The sequence below is a fragment of the Pundamilia nyererei genome, unplaced genomic scaffold, assembly GCF_000239375.1.
Source record: "Pundamilia nyererei isolate P.nyererei 1_Seehausen unplaced genomic scaffold, PunNye1.0 scaffold00028, whole genome shotgun sequence".
Lineage (NCBI taxonomy): Eukaryota > Metazoa > Chordata > Actinopteri > Cichliformes > Cichlidae > Pundamilia > Pundamilia nyererei.
In genome coordinates this window covers 4643372-4664730 of record NW_005187429.1, presented here as the reverse complement: position 1 = coordinate 4664730, position 21359 = coordinate 4643372, and the positions used below count along the sequence as shown (strand labels likewise).

Here is a 21359-nt window from a genome sequence, read left to right as displayed (position 1 = left end):
GAATTGCTTCCACAAGTGACTGAATGCAGAGCAAAAACTGGTTGGATAGATAGAGACAGGCAGATGTATTGAGATTCAATTTCATCATCTTCTTTATAACTCGTTTTTTATATGCACATTTAAAACCTGGCTCAGCTCTCATTAGGTTGTTGAAGTGGTGTTCATTTGTTTGCTTTGACTCCAGTATGGCTTTCGAATTTTTATGAGTGGACCTTAATGAGCTGACTGAGCTTATTATTTGTCCTTTTGGCTTCAGTTTGATGGGTAAAGTTGATCAACTGCAAACTGGGCTTCAGAGCATATAGTGTTACAAATCTTTTTTTTTGCACTTTTTCCAGCATGTTTTTTAAACAGATTTGGTTATAAACTGTTGACTTTTTTCTTTTAACTTGACCTTTTAATACTTTTATACATTATGCTTAAAATTTATTAGAGTACCGCTGCAGTAAACACAGGGATTGAAACAATTAATGCTTTGTAAAAGTTATCACAACTTTAGCCGATTAACACTTCACAGAGAAAAGCCATTCTTTTGCTTGCCTATATTTCACTACCTCTATTACTCTGTTGTTGTGGGTTTGTATCTGTGCACTGTGTCTAAAGCTTGTGTTACTGAATCCTGTGTGTGTGCGTGTGTGTGTGTGTGTGTTTTGTATACTACCTGTGCTTCCCAGGCATCACCTTGACCTCTGTGCCCACTCTGTGTTGCTCATTTCCCACTGCCGTGGCCTCTGCCACTAAAATACATGTGCAGATGCTCACACACAGCAGAAAAAAAACACACTATTTACAATCAGGTTGAAGCTTGAGGAGAATCTGAAAATCTTCAGCTTCAGCAAAGTCTTGAACCTTGCTCAACCTCTATCTTTTCCTCCCGTCTGCTCTTTTTCTGTGCTCATAATTGCAGCATTTGCTTAGTAGATTGACAGGGCGTAGAGAAAGAGACAGGCGTGTGGCCAGGTGGGCGAGGAGTTGACACATATGGCTAAACTGGATGACTGGTAGAGAAAGTGATTGGTAAATGTAGCGGTACACCACAATAGTTCATTTATCCGTGTTAGAACATAAATTAAAACCTGTCAAGAAGAGAACTTAGCGCTGTGGAGTTAACAATACTAGAAATGACAATGATGTGAAAATTTCCCTCTTTTCTAGTCAATTCATTATTCTCTCTTTTCAACACCGGCCTCCTCATCCTCCTCCTCCCCTTCTTCTCCTCTTTTTTACACTTCCCCTCTACAGCTAATTGGGAAGATAAAGTCATTCTGCCAAGAATATGTGTGTGTGCAGGGCATTGTGTGAGGTCGTTTAGAGGTGTAATACGCTGCTCTGTGCAGCATGGTTGAGTCTTCTCTCGCTTCTTTTTCCTTTTCTTCTCAGTCATATTTTGTTCTTCAGTCTTTTTTTTTTTTTTTATCTTTCTGCTCTTGTCATTTAGGGAAATCTTGCCTGTCCAGGGTTGTTTAGCAATTAAGTTGTAATGTGTAACGCCTGTGTGTGTGTCTGTGTGCAAGTTTGCACTCGTGCCCATCTTTAACTTGTTTAAATTAAAACAGTATTAAACAATTAGCATCACAGCTGTTCTCATCAGTTCAAAATGAACATTTAGGGACTGAGAAAACTTTTCCTGTCTCTGTTAATAGAGAGAAATGTGCTTTCCTGAGAAGTTTAATCCATGCATGACTTCCCACAAGGCACTGTGGTTTTACAACCCGAGTGCTGAGATTTACCTGATCTCTGAGGTCACGTGTCCATTCCCACTGGAGTCAGAGCTGTTTTTAGTGACAGTATTAGGCAGGTGCTTTTAATGTTGTGACTGATGGGAATATGTACTCAGTTTTCTGGCTATACAACATCAGAGCTTTGGGTGTCCAAATCTGGTTACAATATGCATTTGCTTAAAGATTGAAGCCTTTGGTCACAAGTTTGAAAGAACAACTACTGAGAGTAGCCATGGCCGTACTCATAGGAAGACTAGGACTTATGTTGGATTGCCAGTGATATTCAGGGTCTTGCAGCAATGACAGGAAGAGTCACTGTGTGCAATTACTGAGTTAAACTCATTTGAGGCAACCGGTTGAAGCGGCAACCAACCGCAGCTTACAGTTGACTGCCCGGAGCATAGAATAGCCATTACAACAACCAGCTAAGTGATGCATGACAAGTAAATTGCTTTATACAGTATGTGCATGGGAGTTGAACCTGTTCACACATAAATTACGTTGTTTTTTGCTCCTCATTCATATCTATACAATTGCATGACTACTGGATAACAGGACATCGTCCATTGCGGACAAAACTGAGGCTAGCAGATCAGCCGAACATACAGCACTGATCAGCTGCTGGCACTACTCCGGCTGTGTAGCTTTTCAGCACCTCAAACAGACACTTTCACTTAATTTACAAAGCAAAAGTCCACCACCTGAGTGGATCAGGTGGGTCTTTTTGTTGTGTGGGAATCAGCCCCCTGAACTATTCTCAGGTAAACAGTAAAAACAGTCTAAAGACAGTTAATAAGACACTTAATACCAGTGGATAAAACAACAAGTCTTATGGATGACCATTATAATGAGGCTCTTTTGTATATTTCCATCTCTCTCTCGCTCTCTCTTTCTCTCTAGGCCTCTCTCTTTCCGTTTTGGGGTGAGTTAAGGTTTCAGTGCCCTGGTTTCCACACCAGATTATGTGCACATTGCCCGTGTGTGTGTGTTGTGTGCGTGTACACGTGCATGTGTATTTATGTCAACCTACAGGGCCTTCCCATGACGCCACACACACACACACACACACACACACACACACACACACACACACACACACACACACACACACACACACACACACACACACACACTTCTTTCTCTTTCTCTTTCTTTTGCTCCCCAGTCATTCACACACAGGCACCGACTTTCATTTGTATACATCCTGCTCACACACACGTCGAATACCGGTCAGTGTGAAGTGGGTCATGAAGTGCTCTGCTTTAAAAGGAGGAAATTAAAATGTAATTTTAGATAAGGAAATGCACGTGTGGCTTTATAATCGAGAGCGTCTTGCACATTGCCAGATTAAAAACATGCAAGTGGTCGATTATGGCAAAAAATGCAAACCCCTTGGTTTGATTTGAGTTGAACAAAATGTAGTTTTTTTAATGTTTATTTCTACTCTTAGATTGTTTAAAATGAATAAATTGGAATGCTTAAGGAGGTGGCAGTGTGAAGTATTTCCCAAGATAAAAAGCACAACATAGAGAATTGTTTTTTGTTTGTTTTTTTGTTTTTTTCTTCCTCTATCACCATACAGAGAAAGTCCAAGGTTAAATCAGGAATACAAGAAAATGCACACAGTCTATCTCACGCTATCTTATCAAAACGGTGAGTTTTAGCTTCATAAAACGAGTTGCTTGATAAACAGAAGTACAAAGAACTTGATATTCATCAGTAGTCCAGATGGAAACTCACCTCATACAGATACACAAACACACAGCCCCGATCTCCGGGTCTACGGACTCCAGGTCTGCATACATTCAGGCTGTTTATCAAAATTAGATCAACGCAGAATGATTTCCCTTTCTTCCCTTTGCATCTCTTGCGCTCTATCTTTCTCTCTCTCCCTCTCATACACTCCACCGGTTATCACACTTTTACCCGAAACACATAACTGTGAAGTCAGTGCAACTGAGATCGTTTATCAAAATTAGATCAATGGAAGTAGGATTTTGCCAAAATGTGGCCTGCCCTGTGTTTGTGCACAGGCCAGTTTTTGCACATTTCACAGGAATCGAGAGTCTCGCTGCAGCGTAACAAAGGTAACAACGTGCCGTATTAACTGAAAGGAGGGAGGATGAATAGACCAGAGCCGGGAAGGAGAAAAAGATCCGGAAAGGAGTGATCGCAAAGGCTGAATGAATGAAATGAGGGAAGTGGGCCACAGTGTGTGACCCATATCTGGCGTGTGTGTGTGTTTGTGTGTGTCTGTGAGAGAGAGAGATGCATTGACCTCACTCTTCTCGTCTGACGGTTGGAGATGTGTTTGCGTAGGTGTGCGTGTAATGGTGATGTCATCGTGTTCCGGTGTTTTCTTCTCCCCTGCTTTAGACACTTACGTCTGGCTTCAACACACACACACACACACACACACACACACACACACACACACACACACACACACACACGGGCCTAGAATAAAAGACTGGCTGTGTAAGCTGACACCTTTTATTTCACTGTCACACAAAGTCGAACGTGTACTGTATGTGTATTGACATTTCTTACTAACAAAGGATCTTGGTTGTCATTTCTTCACTCTTATTCAGCACCTCAGCTGTCCAGACTGTTTTTAAAATATTTATTCTGCGGTTGCATCCGCATGCGTATTTGCAGTTTCACCACTATCGCAACCTGTCATGTAACAAAGTTACTAAGAATATGTTTCAAGCTTATTTTTGTGCTGGTGGGCCACTGCCACTTTGGCGGGTATTGATAGTTTCTTGCATGAAACTGAAAGTCACCAGTATAAGGTGCTGATACAGACTTTCAGGCGACAACCATGAGACGAATCACCATTGTCATCATTATCACAATTTGCGAAGCCATCAATACCAATCAATGACAAGCAATCATCGCCTTCCTTCTGCTTACACCGTCACGTAGAGGCCTAAGGCAGCGGGGATAAAGGGCTTGTTATGCCTAATCTTCTTGGCAGGAGTGAGAATGTGACTTGTGTGGTCTGATATATGACAGCTGTTTAGATTTTGATCTCCACACATAGCTATATTGTAAGCAGTCACTTGCATTCCTTTTAAAGAAAATGCTTTAGTGTCAGCCAGTTCTGGGCTTTGCCTCAAACGCTGTCATCATGCCGTATGTATTTATTCACAGCAAGGGATGCCCTCTCCGGCATTATCTCGCTAGATATTTACAAAAACAGGATGTTAATATTCTGGTCCCGCTCTCCCTACATAGCTAATGTCTGAGGATGTGTTTTATTTGGAAATTTCACTTGCGAGTCATCCTAACTGCCAACCTCTGCTCATAAACAGTGCCACAGTAGGCTCACTGCTGAGCGCTTTTGCTCTGAAATTTGATTTTCTTTAAGTTCTGTTGGTGCTGCTTTTAAAGAGGGGAGATAATGGAGAATGGGGTGGGTGTCTGAGGGCTGCTGAAGCAGATGGTCGTATTATTGGTACAGGCTGTGCTTGGAAGCTCAAGGTCACACTCACTGTGACAGAACAGTGGGTATTGTGATAAGAAACAGACAATTTTGATTCTAGCAACAGTTTCTTTCAAATTCCTTTCTCCTCTCAACTTTCCTCATTAGTTCGCGCTGCTTTAGTGACATGTACAACTCATTTAATAAGTACTTTTAGAATTGCAAACTGCTCAAATGCTCCATAACTGTGTACTTGCAAAACCTGTTGCTTTCAGGCTCTCAGGCTTATAGGTACTGAGTCAAGGCAAAGTACTCCACAGACTATAATGTTTTTCTACAGTGTGTCATCATTATCCTTTTTTTTAAAAGGTCTCTTGATTCCTCAAGGGGTAATTAGTCCTTCGGTTGTACCCTTTCACAGAGCTACTGGGGTAGGGCATTTTTGGAAGTTTAATGCTGTACTATTTCTTCCTCCTTGCTAATATCATGTGAGCAGATAATCAGCTGAAAATGTAGGAGGTTTCACTTAAGAAGTTAAGAAAAAAACTTGTTCCCTGCTTAAAAATACATTCTCAGGCTTTGGCTTGTAATTAGTTTGTTTAAGCAATAAATCAAAGATTGCTGGTAGTGTGAATCTCTCTCATTTCATCTGACTTGATTAAGATTAACTGATTTTTAAACAGTTTAATCGACTTTGTGCTAAAGACTTAAGAATGAACACATACGCTTAAAATGTTAGTCACATTCTAATGTGTTTGTAAGATATTGAATGTCCCTATTTGCATCTCCCTCTACCTTAATGCCTCACAACTTTGTTTAAACTTACAACCCACATTTTCCTGACATTATTTGACAATGATCCAAAGTGCTTCTTGTGATGTCAGGAATCTGTGGCTTTTTTCAGTGGCACTGCAGGTGTTTGTTGGGGTTGAGGTCAGGTGGACCCAAGTCCATGAAAGTCATCACTCCTTGGTCTTCTTTGATCTTAAAGTAGTTCTTGCATCACTTTGAGGTGTGTTTGGGGATATTATCCTCATGCTGAACGAATCCTTCTCCACATAGATGCAAACCAGAGGGTGGAGGTTGTCTTTGAACCTGCTTCTTCTTTTTGGTCAGAGAGAAGTCAGGTCTGTACGTGTGTTCAACCAGATTTGAATTTTCCCACCAGCATATTTCACTAGGGGTTTGATGCACTGTCACTATCATAGGACTTCATCCTCTTTGAAATCCTAGCACGTCTTAGCTTACCCCAAGTTTTTTGACCTTTTTCCCCTAACCTCAGAAGTGGCTTAGAGACTACTCCTTGTCCTCTGAGACTGCTACTGGACAGCTGTCCTTTTAAAAGTGCTTTTGCTCATTGGAGTCTGACTCGGTTAGTAAATTTACTCCCTTTGATGTAGTTGTTTTTCTGTCTCTTGGTGGCCACAGGTTGACATGTTGATTTCCTTAAAATATAGTTAGAGCTTGGTAAAACACTGAAGATATAGCAAGTCAGAATACATGTGTGAATGAGAGGGAGACAGGTGGACAGGTGAACATGCAAGAAGGATAGGCACTGAGGGTAGATGAGTTTAAATACCTCGGTTCAGCCATTCAAAGCAATGGACAGGGCACAAGAGAGGTGAAGAAAAGAGTGCAGGCAGAGTGGAGTGGGTGGTGATGAGTGTCAGGAGAGATTTGTGACAGAAGGAAAGCAGCGAGAGTGAAAAGGAAGGTTTACAAGATCGTAGTAAGACCTGCTATGATGTATGGTTTGGAAAAGGTGGCACTGACAAAAAGACAGAAGGTGGAGCTGGAGGCAGAGTTGAAGATGAAGATGATGATTTTCATTGGGAGAGAGCAGAATGGACAAGATTAGAAATTAGTACATCAGAGGGACAGCTCGTGTTGATCAGTTTGGAAACCAAGTTAGAGAGGCAAGGCTGAGAGGGCACATGTGCAGATTGGATATACTGGACAAAGGATGTTGAAGATGACGCTGCCAGGCAGGAGAAAAAGAGGAAAACCTCAGGATGTATTGAAGAAGAGCGTGTAGAGGGTTTGTGAGATAAAACAGGATGTTAGAGGTAGGCTGAGATGGAGGAGGATGAGCAGCTGAAAGAAAAAGAAGTAAACATGAAAGATATCAGTATATTGCTATTGTGGCGATCTACAATATCATTGAGCTGCTTCTTCAGAGATTCTCGGCTGCTGGTTTAACATACTCCAACTCCACTGCCTTGAACCTGCAGCTGGAGGAGAACTGCTTCATGCGCTGCCACACCAAGATCACAGAGGCTGTGGAGCAGAACAAGGGCTACGATTGCAAGCGGCAGTCTGAAACTGTGTAACTGGAACCCGTGCAAAGAATGAGACTCACTGAAGAGGCAGTTAATTAATTACATTGCTCAGTTATTCATCTGTCTTAACTGATAAAATATTTGCTGAGGGGCAAAAGAATTATTTTAATAAATATTTAAGAAAGCGTGCATGTGCACAAATATGTGCTTTGTTCATTTTATTGTTTCTCGTTGTTCAGTAAGAATAAACGAACAAAATTTAAGTCATTAAATCCAAGTTAAATTTATTTAACTTAAATTCAGTTATTCTATTAGAAGAACCCATTTACGGCACAGTAGTTTCAGACAAAACCACACAGATGGACTTTTGCAGCCATATGCAAACGATGTACTGAGACCTGCACACACAAACAGATAATGGTGGGTAGAACCTGCACGGGGTTCTCTTAGATTGGACCCAGATGCTTTTCAGTGAGTTTGTGTGTGACTGGAGGATAAATTTTAGCTAATCTTTATCTGAGACTATCGTTGCATCCTCATCCAAAGGACTATTTCTTCCCCTTTTTATGTAAGAACTTGCGTGTGTGTTGGAGTGCATGCGTATCTCTCTGATTCAGTGTATAGGATATTGGTCTTGGCAGTATGGAATTTAGTTAATTCCTCCAGCTGGTCTTCTGGCTTGATTAAATAATCACTGATTTAATGCAAGTCAGTGTAAGTGTGCGTGCGTGCACGCGCCTCCTTTTGTGTGTGCATCTGTGTGTTAAAAGCAAGGCCGACTTACTACTTAAGTGAATTAAATGTAATGTCATTTTGAAAGACTTTGTTTGGAAAGCCCTCTTTTTAAATATATTTTAGACCACAGGGCGCCTAAATGGATGCCTTTCTTCTCTCTCTCCCCAGTCTCCTCTCTTGTGCGGCTCTCTGTTTCGCCACATTTCGTCAAGGACCATTTAAAATGTTTTGCGTGTTTACCTTTACTTCACCGTGCTCAATGTTTAAAATGAAGAAATTACAGAAAAATGCTGAGAGATGACAAACGTTGAATTTTTAAACAGCAGCCCATGTGAAGGCCACCAGTTGGCCTCGCCAAATTCCTTCAACTGAAGCTACACCACCAGAGTTTTAAAATGCTGGTGCACATTGGTTGCAGATGCTAAACTAAATCTGAGGGCCTCAGTATTGCGATGAGACCCAAACCTTTGGATGCTTATCTATTCAGGCTACTTCTTCCATAAAGATTTAAAAGACTGTGCAATGTAAACAGTTGGTATAACATCTGTAAATTTATGGCTTCAGGAGAAAATCAGAGTGGACTCGAAGCCAAAGCTGAAGCACTCAGCCACAGCGTGGTTACACCATATGTTTGATGTTGAGTACAACATCAGATTCTCGAAAATTAAGTTATAATTCACTAGGCCGTTTTATGAGTAAAGTCACCAAAAAAGGCAATGAAAACGGCCAACTTCTATTTGAGTTTAAAGAAAAGCAGCCACTTCGAACTCTTGAATGAAAAGCTGGTGTGGCATCGCACACATATTAAAGTCATGAGATACATGTTACGGTGAGATGTTGCATGTTTCCCCAAACAAACAGCAGCCGGATCGCGTAGCCTCGTTTATGCATTCTTGCATTAATTCTAATGCCAGACAAAAGCTTTCCGCTAGAGCTGCTTGTGCATCCGAGCGCTGACTGACCGAACTGATTGTGGAAGTTATTAAACCAATAAATGTTGTTTTATATGCAGCCTTCCCTGAGTAGATTGTACTCTTAATTTCTTCAGTTTTTTTCTTTTTACAAGCATCAGGAGACTGATAAAATCTGAACATATTGTCAACTTCTCATTGCTAGATTATAATGTATACTCGCTGTTTATAGTGACCTTATCCTCGGGCGATTAATTAATGAGAGGTATTTGTCCCAACTGTCTTTATAGGTTCATAAGAATAGCAACATTTCATATCCTATCTGGGCCTGGGGCACTCTCCCATAACATATCCTTAAAGGTTAATAAATAAATGTGAAATGCATTTGTTGGTTTGAATTTGGCTTGATTAGGAAGAACTCGATAAAGAGTTTAATTTCCTGGCCCGCTGATCCTCTGACGAGCACTGTCTGCCTGTGTGCGCGTCAGAGGGCGTTGTTTGCGGTGCTGATTGAACGCTGCTATAGGCCGCAGATAAATAGATGTCATTAAGACCCCGATCCCTAATTACAGCCGGCCCTTCTCTGCACAGTGAGGTGAGCGGAAGAGGCCAGGTATCTGTAATGAATCAGAAAAAGTGCACACCCACACACTAATTTACCCTGCTCACAAAACTAGTTGTCCGAGAAAAACAAGACAAATTCAGACAAAGTATTCGCAGTATGTGATATATATATATACAGTACAGTATGTTTATAGAAATGTGTGTATGTACGTTTGATGTGTTGATGATGCATGTGAGCTTGCGCATTTCCACAAATGTCAAGCCAACTAGCTGATGATTGAAAAGGAAGTTGGATATCAGGAGCCACATTTTGAGAGAGCATTCGTGCATGCACGTGCACATTTTGGACGGTGGTGTGGGCTATTTCTGTAGTTTCCTGTGTAATTGACACTTGAACCTCTCATTCACACACACACACAAACACAGACACACACACACCATGCAGTATTATTGTAGTCTACTATTGGTGTAGCCAAAATATCCCCAACACACACACATACACTTCTTGCCGCTTCTCATCCAAATCTAGCTTCATTAGTCAATGGAAGCCAATATTTTCAGGTGTGTGTGCTGCTCTCAGGGGCAGCTGTGGGGCCATATGTGAGTGATTTGAGCGCTCAGAGGGAAACTGAATTCTGATGACAGACGCACTGTTTGGCTTGCAACACTATACACACATACACACACGCGTACGCACGCACACACACACACATCCACAGAGGAAGCATACATCAATCAATCACCTGGCTCCGTCTCTCTACATGTGGTGACCGTATGGTGTGTGCACCACACTCGAATAGGCACACACACTCAAGCTCAGTGTGCCGCTGAGAGGATTTGCTAATGTAAGTGTTGTGCTGTCTAATGTCAGATGGATGAAAACACGTGTACCCTAAAGACTGGTAGTTTTAGCTCAGGTGTTTAATACATGCAGAAACATTGGAAGCAAGATTCTTGTACACATATTGAAACTGAGAGACAATGTTTCTCCAGTGTGATCCAGATACTATGAAGAACATCATTATAAATTAGTGTTTATCAGCTAAAACTGCAAACTTCTAAAACAAATTGGCAAAAATCTGACTTTTTTGCATTTAAATTTGCAGCAAAGCAAATAGATTTAAATATTTTCCTTGGATTTCAAAGAATATCTCATGTTCTTGCTGGGGATAACAATGGGAATCTTCCTTATGACAATAGCTCTTAACACACCTACGCTAACATGTCAAATGATTCTATTCAAATGTGCAGTATTTGCACTGGATTGCTCAGGCTGAATGCTCCATGCACATTCAGTGTGTAACGTCTGTTCCCAAAGTTATGTTAAGTGGTTAATTGTGCTGTGATCTTTCCGGTGCATTAGATTGCAAAATAAACTGAACAGTGCTGTGCCCACTGGGCTCTTCTGCTTTTAGCTCGTAGCTCAAAAACAGATGCTCGGTGGAAGTGCCGGTAGTGCCTCCATCTGCAGCTCTGAGACTACAGAAAGCCTGATTGAAGTGTGGCACTCTTTTGTGAGAACTTGAAATGTCTTTAACTTCGAACAGTGGATGCTCTGAGCCCAAAAACTAAAAATAAAAAATGCTAAGCTCTCAGCACTGTCATAAACATAAAACAAAACAGCAGAGAGAAGGTCCCAGTGGACCATAGCCCCATGATGTTGGAGGGAACACGGAGTAACACAATAGCGAGAGGAAGATGGCAGACCAGATACACAAACTGCATATACAGATTTTACCAACATTCATACCGCACGCTTGTATGACTTGTAAATCCTTAAAAGCCTACATTTAATTTCACAGAGTGAACATGTCAGACTGTGAAACTGTGAAATGTTATTGTGCTAAATGCTACTTTTGAATTTGATGCCAGAAACACATTTCAAACAAAGTTGTAAGCGGGCCATGCTTACCAATGTGTTACATCACCTTTCCATATAACAACACTTTGCAAACATTTTAAAACAGAGGAGAGCAGCTGCTCTAGTTTTGAAAGCCAAATGATTTCTTCATCTTTCTTGATGGCATTGTGGGACATCCTTTGTTGCATCGTCAAGCCTCTGACATTTTTCACAGGTGACATGTCTGGACATGAGGCGGGCCCATTCAGTATAAGGACTCTTTTACCACAGAGACATTCATTTAGAACACAGTGTTGTTTGGTGTTGTCGTCCGGATGGCAGCATGCTCCATGTGTTTTCAGAAGTGTTCCTGAGGCCCTGTTGTGATTTCTTCTACAGAATCATATCCAGTTTTAGGATAATTTGATTATTTTTTGATATGGTACTGCAGGCGATGAAAACTCCAAGTAGTTAAGAATTTTATAACTAAAAATTATCAGTTAAAAAGAAGCTGAAAAGGAGAACCCTGGAATAGTGAGCACTTTAAAGGCTAAAGAGATCAGAGCGGAGATCGCAGCGGAATAATTATGGGATGTTTCAGGAAAGGATAGATAGGCAGACAGAGGGAGAAACTGACAGAGGAGTTCCGCTGGAGAAAGATGAGGTATGCTGTCCTCTCAGGGTCATAAAGGTGGTGAATGGGGCCAGAGGCTTAATGGGATGGAGAAACGTTGTGATTGGCTCATTACTGTGATGGAGCACGTTGCCACGACAATTGGCCTTTTCACCCCCCCACCCCTCCTTGCACACACTACTTTTCTATGCGCCACTGCGCTGTGAACTGCAGAGGTGTGTATATGAGAACTTGCACACTAATACAGTAAAAGTCAAACGCCTGCCTGTAAAGTACCTGCTGCAGTTCAGATAAACACTAAAACGCTTTATGCTACAAGGTGAAAGCATAACTCATCTCTTCCCACGTCTTTCAAGTGACAAAATTACCGCAGTGCCTCATGTCTTTCTTAGATAAGTCCATGTTCGATCTTATCGAATATTCGAAAACAACTTAGTCATCTCGACTACATCATTTTCTTTTCACTGAGGTAGTTTTTTTTTTTTTTATTAACCTTGTTCTATGCAGGGAAAACACTGTAGAGAAGAATAATGTTCTCAATAGGATTTCCCATTAGGTGTGATAAATGAGAGTCCATCATCTCTCTGCCACCAAGCCAATCTGTTCTCTCCCTCTGTCTCCCACCCTAACTACCAGCCTATTGCACTTGAGTGGCATGAAAATTACAAAGGAATCAAAAAGTTCATTTTTGTCCCCCCCCACCCACTTTTTTTCCCCTCCAGCGATTTGCCATCTTTCTTATCCTCACCAAATTTCTTCATTACACCATGTTTTTATTTTCACTCTCTAACATGTCTCTCTCCTTCTTCCTCTATAGCGGCGCAGAGGTAGTGGAGTTTTCTGCGCTAACTGTCTGACCACCAAGACATCGCTGTGGAGGAAAAATGCTAATGGAGGCTACGTCTGCAACGCATGTGGTTTATACCAAAAACTACATTCAGTAAGTCGCACACAGGTGTTTCTGTCTTCACCAGCTGCACTCTTACATTTTAAAAAACAATGCAAGCAGAGGAAATAAAATGTAGGCAAATGCCTACAAGTGTCCTGTTATACAGAAGTTAATATGCTCTTAATGGCCAAACTTATATCCACTTCCTATATATACACGTTTCCTCATAAAGGTCCTGCTGGTGTCTTTTTATACTACATCCACGGGGGTGGTTCTGACCACTAATTATCATTCCTCCTGTCTGGCCAATTAGCATACGGAGCAAATAAAATGCTGCACACCGCGGGTAGATTCTTGTATATATTCTGTGGGTCCTGCTGTGAAAGTGTAATATTTTGGAGAAAGCATATTTGATTTGGTGGGAGTTACAGACCGTTTCAGCAGTCACAGGGAGCCAGATCCATGGAGTGAGAAATATGATGGAATGAATCAACTTTACCATCTAAGCCTAGGGAAAGTCTATGGAAATCCCAAATTTAATTAGACTGCATGAATTACAGATGAGATAAAAACTTGCCTGGAATTTAGTTGACTTCAGAATATCAAGATTATTCACCTCAGATATGTTCTTAAGGTGTTTAAGCCAATTACACACTTCAGCATACTCATTAATCGCAGCGGTTTGCTAATACTAACAACATAAAGCAACTTCAGAGCGTCGCTGTATATGCCGAACCCTGCTTCTAGTGTGCGAAAGTTCAGTGCGGACGTTTCTGTGTGATCGATCACAGTGATAATAAATGCATTAGTGGACTGACCGTGTTGCAACCCTGAGCTATATGCTGCCATTATCCAATGGCGCTTTAAAGACCTTTCGGAGGATGACAAGCTATTGAAGTTTACTGCTTCCTGCCCCTGCAGATGTCCTTGGTTCAACCCGTTCATCTCATCTGCTGCTCCAATCACGTCCCGGCTCCCTCTACTCTTGGCAATCTTCACGACGGCCATATTTTATATCCCATAATAAAAGTTTTATATGCTCTACACACATTATTAGAGAGGATAGCAGCTAGTAAAACACTTGAGAGTGAGAGAGGGGAAGGGAGAGTTATGAATAAAGGGGCAGGAAAAAAAGTGGAGGGAAAAAAAGGAAGGGGGGAAGACAAAGAAAGGGAAAAAGATTAAGGTAAGAAGGAGGACGGGGATAATGAAGGGTCAGAGTGTGAATGAAGAGTGAGAGATGGAGGAAGATGGGAGAGATTAGAAGAGAATGCAGAAGCAACATTTAGGAAGAAGAAGGGAACAGACAGAAAGGCAGATTTATGTGATGTGTGCTAGCAGCAACCACAGCCCAGGTATTCTACCAAGCCACCCCTACAACCATAAAAGTGCACAAAATTACAGCAGCCATGTGTGTGTCTCACTGTTTGTTTGAGTTACTTGCACCCACAGGATTGTAGACACATTAAAACCCTATAAATAAGCATCACTTTCTGCAGTTACTTAGGTGACAGCTCATGTAATTGAAAAGATACAACACAGATATATAAAAAGCTTTTCTAGGAAGTTTTAAAAGGAAAGCATATGATTTCATTTTCCAATCTAAAACAGGCAAAACACCATGTGGTCACACCTGCTGTGAGAAGACACTGGCAATACAAAGTAAACAAAGTAAAGAGGAGGAAAGGATAATTAGGGAATGGACAGGGAGGAAGATCGAGTCAAATTCTTGCTAAAACAGAAGCAAAAAAAAAAAACAGTGAGTGACTGAGTGAGAAGAAGTAGCAAAAACCTGTGCTGCTTCCCTATTCCATACCACATATGAGCTTCATAGAATATGCACTACTGGATGCCACTGGATGTCAGTCAAACTGCAACTTTAATAAAGAAACTAATTTATGTTTTCCTAGGTGTTTCACCTCCATGCAGTTGTTGTTTTTTTTTGCTTTGTGTCTTGCATTGTGAGATAAATGTGTTTATGAGTATCCCACTCCGAAATTAAGGCTTTTCCTCATCTTTATAGTTTATTCAGTGGTTCTCTCAGTGTGAATGGATTTAAATCATGCTCTGAATCACTGTGTCTCGTGCTTCCGTCTTCCATTCCCTCTTTATTTCACACCCCCTTCCCTTTATCCGTCCTTCTGTGCACCAGTCGGTCTTTAGAAACACAAATTCTAAAGCCAGAAAAAGAGAAATGTTTGTGGATTTCGCTGCTATATTTTGCGAGTGCCACTCTGCCAAATGATGGAATCTTGTTTTTGATATTGATCCATATGTCAAGAAGTTTCAGCGAGACAACTCTCTCATTAACTTTTACCAGCTTGCCAAACGAAGGACTGAAAACACTTCGCTTAAATGCATGTGCATTAATAGGTCCCTGAATCTGAGTTTTGCCCTTCTGAGTTTGCTTATATAAGCGTATTTGATTGTTTTTGCTTGTTAACATTAATGCGCTAATTATATGTTTACATAAGCACAGCACAGTATCCCCGAATCATTATAATAATATTAAAATTGCAATAGAAGTGACTGTTCTGCTCTTAAATATTTTCGGTAGCTGCTCTACAGTGACTGATAAACTCCACACTGAAAATTACATTGTCTTTGCCCTTTTCACCCACACACTGGCGTGCACACATGCACACCCACACAAGCATACTTAATGCACATACTCTGACAGACACACATTCGGTCACAGGCTATCAACACGAACATAAGAATACATTTCCATACACAAAAGGCTACTGGAAATCACCCAAGAGTTTCCCAGCATAGGCACAGGACACATTTTGAAGGCATTGGAGTTTTTTTTTTTCCTGTACCCAAGTGTCTATCCATCTCAATATCTTGCTCGGTCTTCTGTGGATGGCTTGCATCCGCAAATATGCACTTTGTATTTCAAGGTCCTACATCATTGGTATACACACAAGTTTCTTTCTAAATATGTAAAAGTATACCTGGAGATACGAACACAGTTACACAGTACAAAGACAAATTTCTGCAAACCTGTTTTCGAAGCTTTGAAAAGCCATGTCCTGTATGCTAACTGAATTTGACATTGCTGTGCAGAGGTCACTGCTCATAATGTGAATGTCTTTCTTGAATAATGGCGGGTTAGCGACACATTTATTTTGATTGGGCACCTTATAAGACAGTTTAAATTGAACGGTTTATTTTACTAGGAGCAAAGACAGCCTTTCAGTGATTTGTTTGGAAATGTATTAGACAAGCTGTGTGCATGTGTGCGTGTGTGTGTTTTTGGCATGTGTTTAGCATCACCATCAAAAAAAAAGTTTCATCATCATTCAGATTTTTTTTTATACTCACACTATTAAACCCAGTGGGGAATTAAATAAGTGGGGAGTGTTTTAGAAAGCTGGTGTTTTAGATGCAAATGAGCAGTTTTTATTCTTTGGAATTATGCATGACTTTTGCCTTTTTTTAACCAAAACACTTGTCACCAGAACACAGCCTTCTTTGAAGCTCACAACCTGCTTTAGTAATTGGTTGTAGTGTTTCTAGCTTTCCTGTTTTATTAAAAAAAACATTTCAGTAAGTGTTTCACGCTGAAACAAAGCATATTATAGGACTCGATTAAAGAGATGAGTGCACTGTAAGTGCGAGAGGGTTGCACTTTCAACAGATGTAAGTCCGCCCGCACCCCCTTGTGGCGAGGGCAAAAACCACAGTCATCTGGAGGATATGTTACCTCATCAGTCTTTCTTTCATCGCGATGCATTTAGTTATACTTCAAATCTATATAAAAGAAGAAAGACTGTCAGACTGTAATCTGCCACAAAGGGCTTTTTAGGGAACTTTGGGGAACCTAAAACCAGTAGCTACTGTTTTAGATCTTGACTGTGGTGCGTATTGCTTTCTATGTTTCACCAAATATGCTTATGATAGCTTTATGATTAAATAATTGTTATACTCAGCTGATTAGTCAAAGTAGAGAGAGCTTTATTTTTTATCCACAGTCGATTGCACCAAAGGCATACTCAATGGTTATTTAATCTCTGAGACCACCTATGCATTAAGTAGGAATTTTATCATAGTCAAGTAATTCCGGGGCATGTGTGCTTGACATTTATTAATTAGTTCAGCAAAGTTATCAGCATGATGAAGTCGAATTACCGCTTCATATATTGCTAACTGTCTAACTCCCTTCCCTCTTGCTCATTCTTCTGTGTTTCCTTTGCCTTGCAGACACCCAGACCTCTAAACATCATCAAGCAGAACAACGGTGAGCAAATCATCCGCCGTCGAACCCGAAAACGCCTCAACCCCGATTCGCTTTCGTCTGAAAACCCTGCCCCCAAGCAACAACGCATCACCAGCGAAGAGCGCATGAACGGGGAGGAAACAGACAGGAGCTGTGCGTCAGTCAAAAACCAGCAGCCTTCCCCTCGCTCACGCTCACCGCGGTCCACGCAAGCCTTCTTGGCCAATCAAACATTGGAGATCCACAGGCGTATGCCTCCTCTTCTCCTCCCCTCACATGCCCCCTCCTCAGTGGGAGCGGAGGGCAATGGCGGTATCACAGAGGGAGGTATAACATCGAAAGCAGAGGGGGGTAAAGGAGGAGGGGGATCGGAAAGAGGCAGTCCAATTGAAAAGTACATGCGTCCGTCCAAACCGTCTAGTTATTCTCCTCCAGGTTCACCCATTGAAAAATATCAGTACCCTCTTTTCTCCTTACCCCTTCCATTAACCATTTCACCTGAGTTGACCCCGGAGTCAGATTGGCTCAGGTTCTGGACCAAGTATAAGATGGCAGCCGCCTCTGGGGTTCCTGGTAGCATCAGTAATCTAAGCAGCCCCGGGAGCCTTGGAAATAACGCTCATTATCTTAGCGCGATGGTGACTCCAGTACAACATCATCAGCAAAGCTACACGGTGCCTTACTGCGCCTCTCCCTACTCTCCTCTTCCTCCACCTCCAGCTCCTACTCACTATCCTCCTCCTCCTCTTCACGTCCAAACCCCTACTTCATCATCATTAGAAAACGATGCTCCTTTGGATCTCGCAATAAGACAAAGAGATACAAGTGCTGTAAACGCGCACGTGTCCACAAATGGTGCCGAAAGGCGAAGGCAGGAGTCGCCGCTAACTGACAGGCTAAGAGGTAACTGGAAAGGAGAGAAAGAGGAGGAGGAGAGGACAGACGAAGGAGGGAATCCAGGTGAGGAGATAGGGAAGGAAGAAAAAGAATGTTTGTCAACATGTCAGTCAAGTGTCCCGTCTAATCGCAAAATGGTGGAGGTGGCCACACAGGATGACCTGACCAATCGCTGTGTCCACTGTGGGATCTACTTCATAGATGAGGTGATGTATGCCCTGCACATGAGTTGCCACGGTGACAAAGGACCATACCAGTGCAGTTTTTGCCTCCACGTGTGCGCGGATCGATACGATTTCACCACGCACATACAGAGAGGCTTACACAGGTACACAGACAAAACGACGCAACAGAGATGTCAAATGCAAGACGGCAACATTCAGAACGCTGCGGGAATGTCGGAGCACGAGTGTCAAAATGCGACAGAGGAGGAACGCGATGAAGACGGTCATTATGAGACCACCGGCGAAGGTGATGTAGTAGAATCGTGTCATGACAACCAAGCAAAACAACACACAGGCAGCGATGGCACTGACAATGAAACGGAGACTGAAAAAGAAGCAAAAGGAGAGGACAATGCCGCGACAAACCAGGACTTGGGAGGCAAAAAGGTGTCGCACATCAGCGATGACGTCACGAGAAGCTCAGAGGTCACAACTGTTGCTGGCTCTAAAATATTAGATGAGAACACAGATGGGAATTAATTGATCTCTTTGACTCATGCAAACCTTTAAGAGCGTTGTTCTTGGATGAATAAGCTGTATGCCTTCATGTTTCTGGAGGCTAGCTCATGTCAGAATGGGCCTATCCTGGGCACTAAAAGGAACACATCCTTATGCTGGAAGCACCCGGCTGTCAAATGGTCAGAAATCATTGTAGGATCCAGCTGAACTATAGCAGGGGCAGTTGAAGAAATTGCCCGAATCCTCTGCTGAGTGACTGCCACTTGACAGCTCTGTGGCAGGCATTCAACAACAGGCATGGAGTTGAAATCACCTTTAATAAGCAGCCACTTCATGCGATTTCCACATAAGGGCATTGGAAGCTGGGCTAAAAGTTGAACTGGTTATATTTTGGATAACTTTTGGGAGCTCAGCACTTGCATGGCCACCATAAAGGAGAGCAAAAAAAAAAAAGAAACTAGAAGCAAAATAATTAACCTGAACTGAACTGAGCTGGGCTGATTACTTATGCACCATACTAAAAAAAAGCTGGTCCAAACTAGTCTAATGTATCATTAAGACGGTTTTATTTTGGTACAGCCAGATGTGATCTGGTTAGGATTGCTTTGTTCTTGTCCAGAGCATGTTTTTGACTGTTTTTTTTCTCTGTGCAAATAGATCTAAAACCAAAATTCTTTTCTTTTTTTTTGACTAATTAAAGCTGGTTAGTTTGAAACCAGTTTATGCTGGGCTGCAGTTGAGTTGGTGTTACCTCGGTAAAAAGTGATCAGTTGATTTCTTTCACTTAGCCAGTTTTTTTCTGAAACTGATCAAGTTCTTGGTTCTCGGGTTTTGAGTCAGCTGGGACTTTTTCGAACTGCTGAGCCAGTTTGACTTGATAAAACCGGTTAAACTCCGGACCGAAGTGTTTTCTCTATCCGTTTGGATTAAACCAAGTGACATTATTTTCTACCTTCCTCTGTGCCATGATACTAGCTATGTGCCTGGCTGCCTGCCCAACAACCATCTAGTACCCGCTTAACATTTATATTAATAATAATAATAATAATAACGGTAATAATAATGATGATGATGATGCTATCGTACAAAAAAAATGCAATTTGCTACACTTTCATATATAATATGGTATTTTGTAAAGGAAAATGCTTTTTGCAGGAAATGGTACTATAAAAATTAGCCTATGTGAGTTTTTTTCTCTTGTTTTTGAGCTTCTTAATGAGACTTGTTACATTTATAACAGCCGCCTAGTAGAAATGGTACAACAAGGGAGGGAGGGGGAGGGGTGTGTGTGCATGTGTGCATTTGTGTAATTGCATTTCTACGCGTAAGGATCAAAGGATGTGTCCGTCCCCAAATGATGATGTAAACATAATGAAGGCTTGCAGTTGGTTTTTCAGTCCTCAGGGGTCACACATGTTGCACACCAACCCACCTGTTTCATAGCATGTGACACATCAGTTTTACAGTACATGGCCTAATTGTGTTAGCATGTCACATATTGTTCTCTTATGTTCTCTTATATATGTTCTTGTTGTGTTTTTATGTGTTAATAAGTCAACATGGTCTCAGTATGTAACTTTTTTTTTCTATGTCTACGAATTGTTAGGTCACACAGTTTTACAGAAAGACTTAGGAACTTAGGGAGTAAAACCCCAAATCTTATCAAAAGGAACAACTGTTTTGAGTTAACTGTATAAACCTTTGTTCTGTACTGAGTCTACAGATGTTTTTGCCTACAGTGTTTGATGTCATATTACTGAGAGTTTGGTACAACTTAGGTTACCTCTATGTAGCATGTTAGCACCTGCGAAATCTACAAAATAAGTTGCTTTTTTTTCCTAAAGGTGTGAGGTGTTACATGAAAGACCTAAATAATACTGAAAGAACACGAGATGACATTGCAAAGTTATGTTTTAATAATTCAATGAAGTAAAAGTTTCACGTGGCTTGCAACTCCATTTGACCCATCGCACATTACGCCATCATCAGTGATTTCGTTGCTGTTTTTTTGGAACAGTTTCCATAACTGAGTCTTAGTTTAAACCAAATCTCATCAGTGAGAAACTTCTAACAGTCATGTCCTTGAAAGTCCCGCTGTTATATCAAAGTGGTGGCCATCTTGTTTATTTTTGATAAAGATGGGATGACTTCTCTAGCCGTGTTGCCTTAGTTGCTAGAAAACAACAGCGACAAAAGAAGAAAACACCAACGGACTCTGTTGAAGGACATAATATGTCAATATAAAAATAAAAGACAGGAAGGAACGAGCTAAAGAATGTGAGGGGGGGGGGGAAGCTATTTTTCTATGCTTATCCAAAAAGACATGAATGACGAATATTCCACCTAGTGCCTGGTAACTTGTACCACTTTTCAAATCAATATGTTTTGTTGTCTGCATTAAAAATGTTATGTAAGCAATGAGTCGTGTAGAACAGAAGGTGGGAAAGCAAACTGATATATTCCTTTCCATGCACTCACACCACCAAGTCATCTGAGTCATCGATTACGATTTCTGCCTGACCGATCGGTCGGGTGTTTGTTCAAACTTTTCATGTTT

The 21359-nt window shown here is 41.3% G+C and overlaps 1 protein-coding gene across 2 annotated transcripts in view; it reads left to right on the top strand.

The window, feature by feature from the left end:
• trps1 (trichorhinophalangeal syndrome I) overlaps positions 1-21134 on the top strand; it is a 114419-nt gene extending 93285 nt beyond the window's left edge. For both annotated transcript variants that reach the window (XM_005728526.1, XM_005728527.1), the window contains exons 10-11: positions 12929-13051; positions 17207-21134. In XM_005728526.1, coding sequence (XP_005728583.1) covers positions 12929-13051; positions 17207-18823 — 1740 coding nt within the window. In that variant the 3' untranslated portion in view covers positions 18824-21134. The remainder of the gene's footprint in view (positions 1-12928; positions 13052-17206) is intronic.
• Positions 21135-21359: the final 225 nt, after the last annotated feature.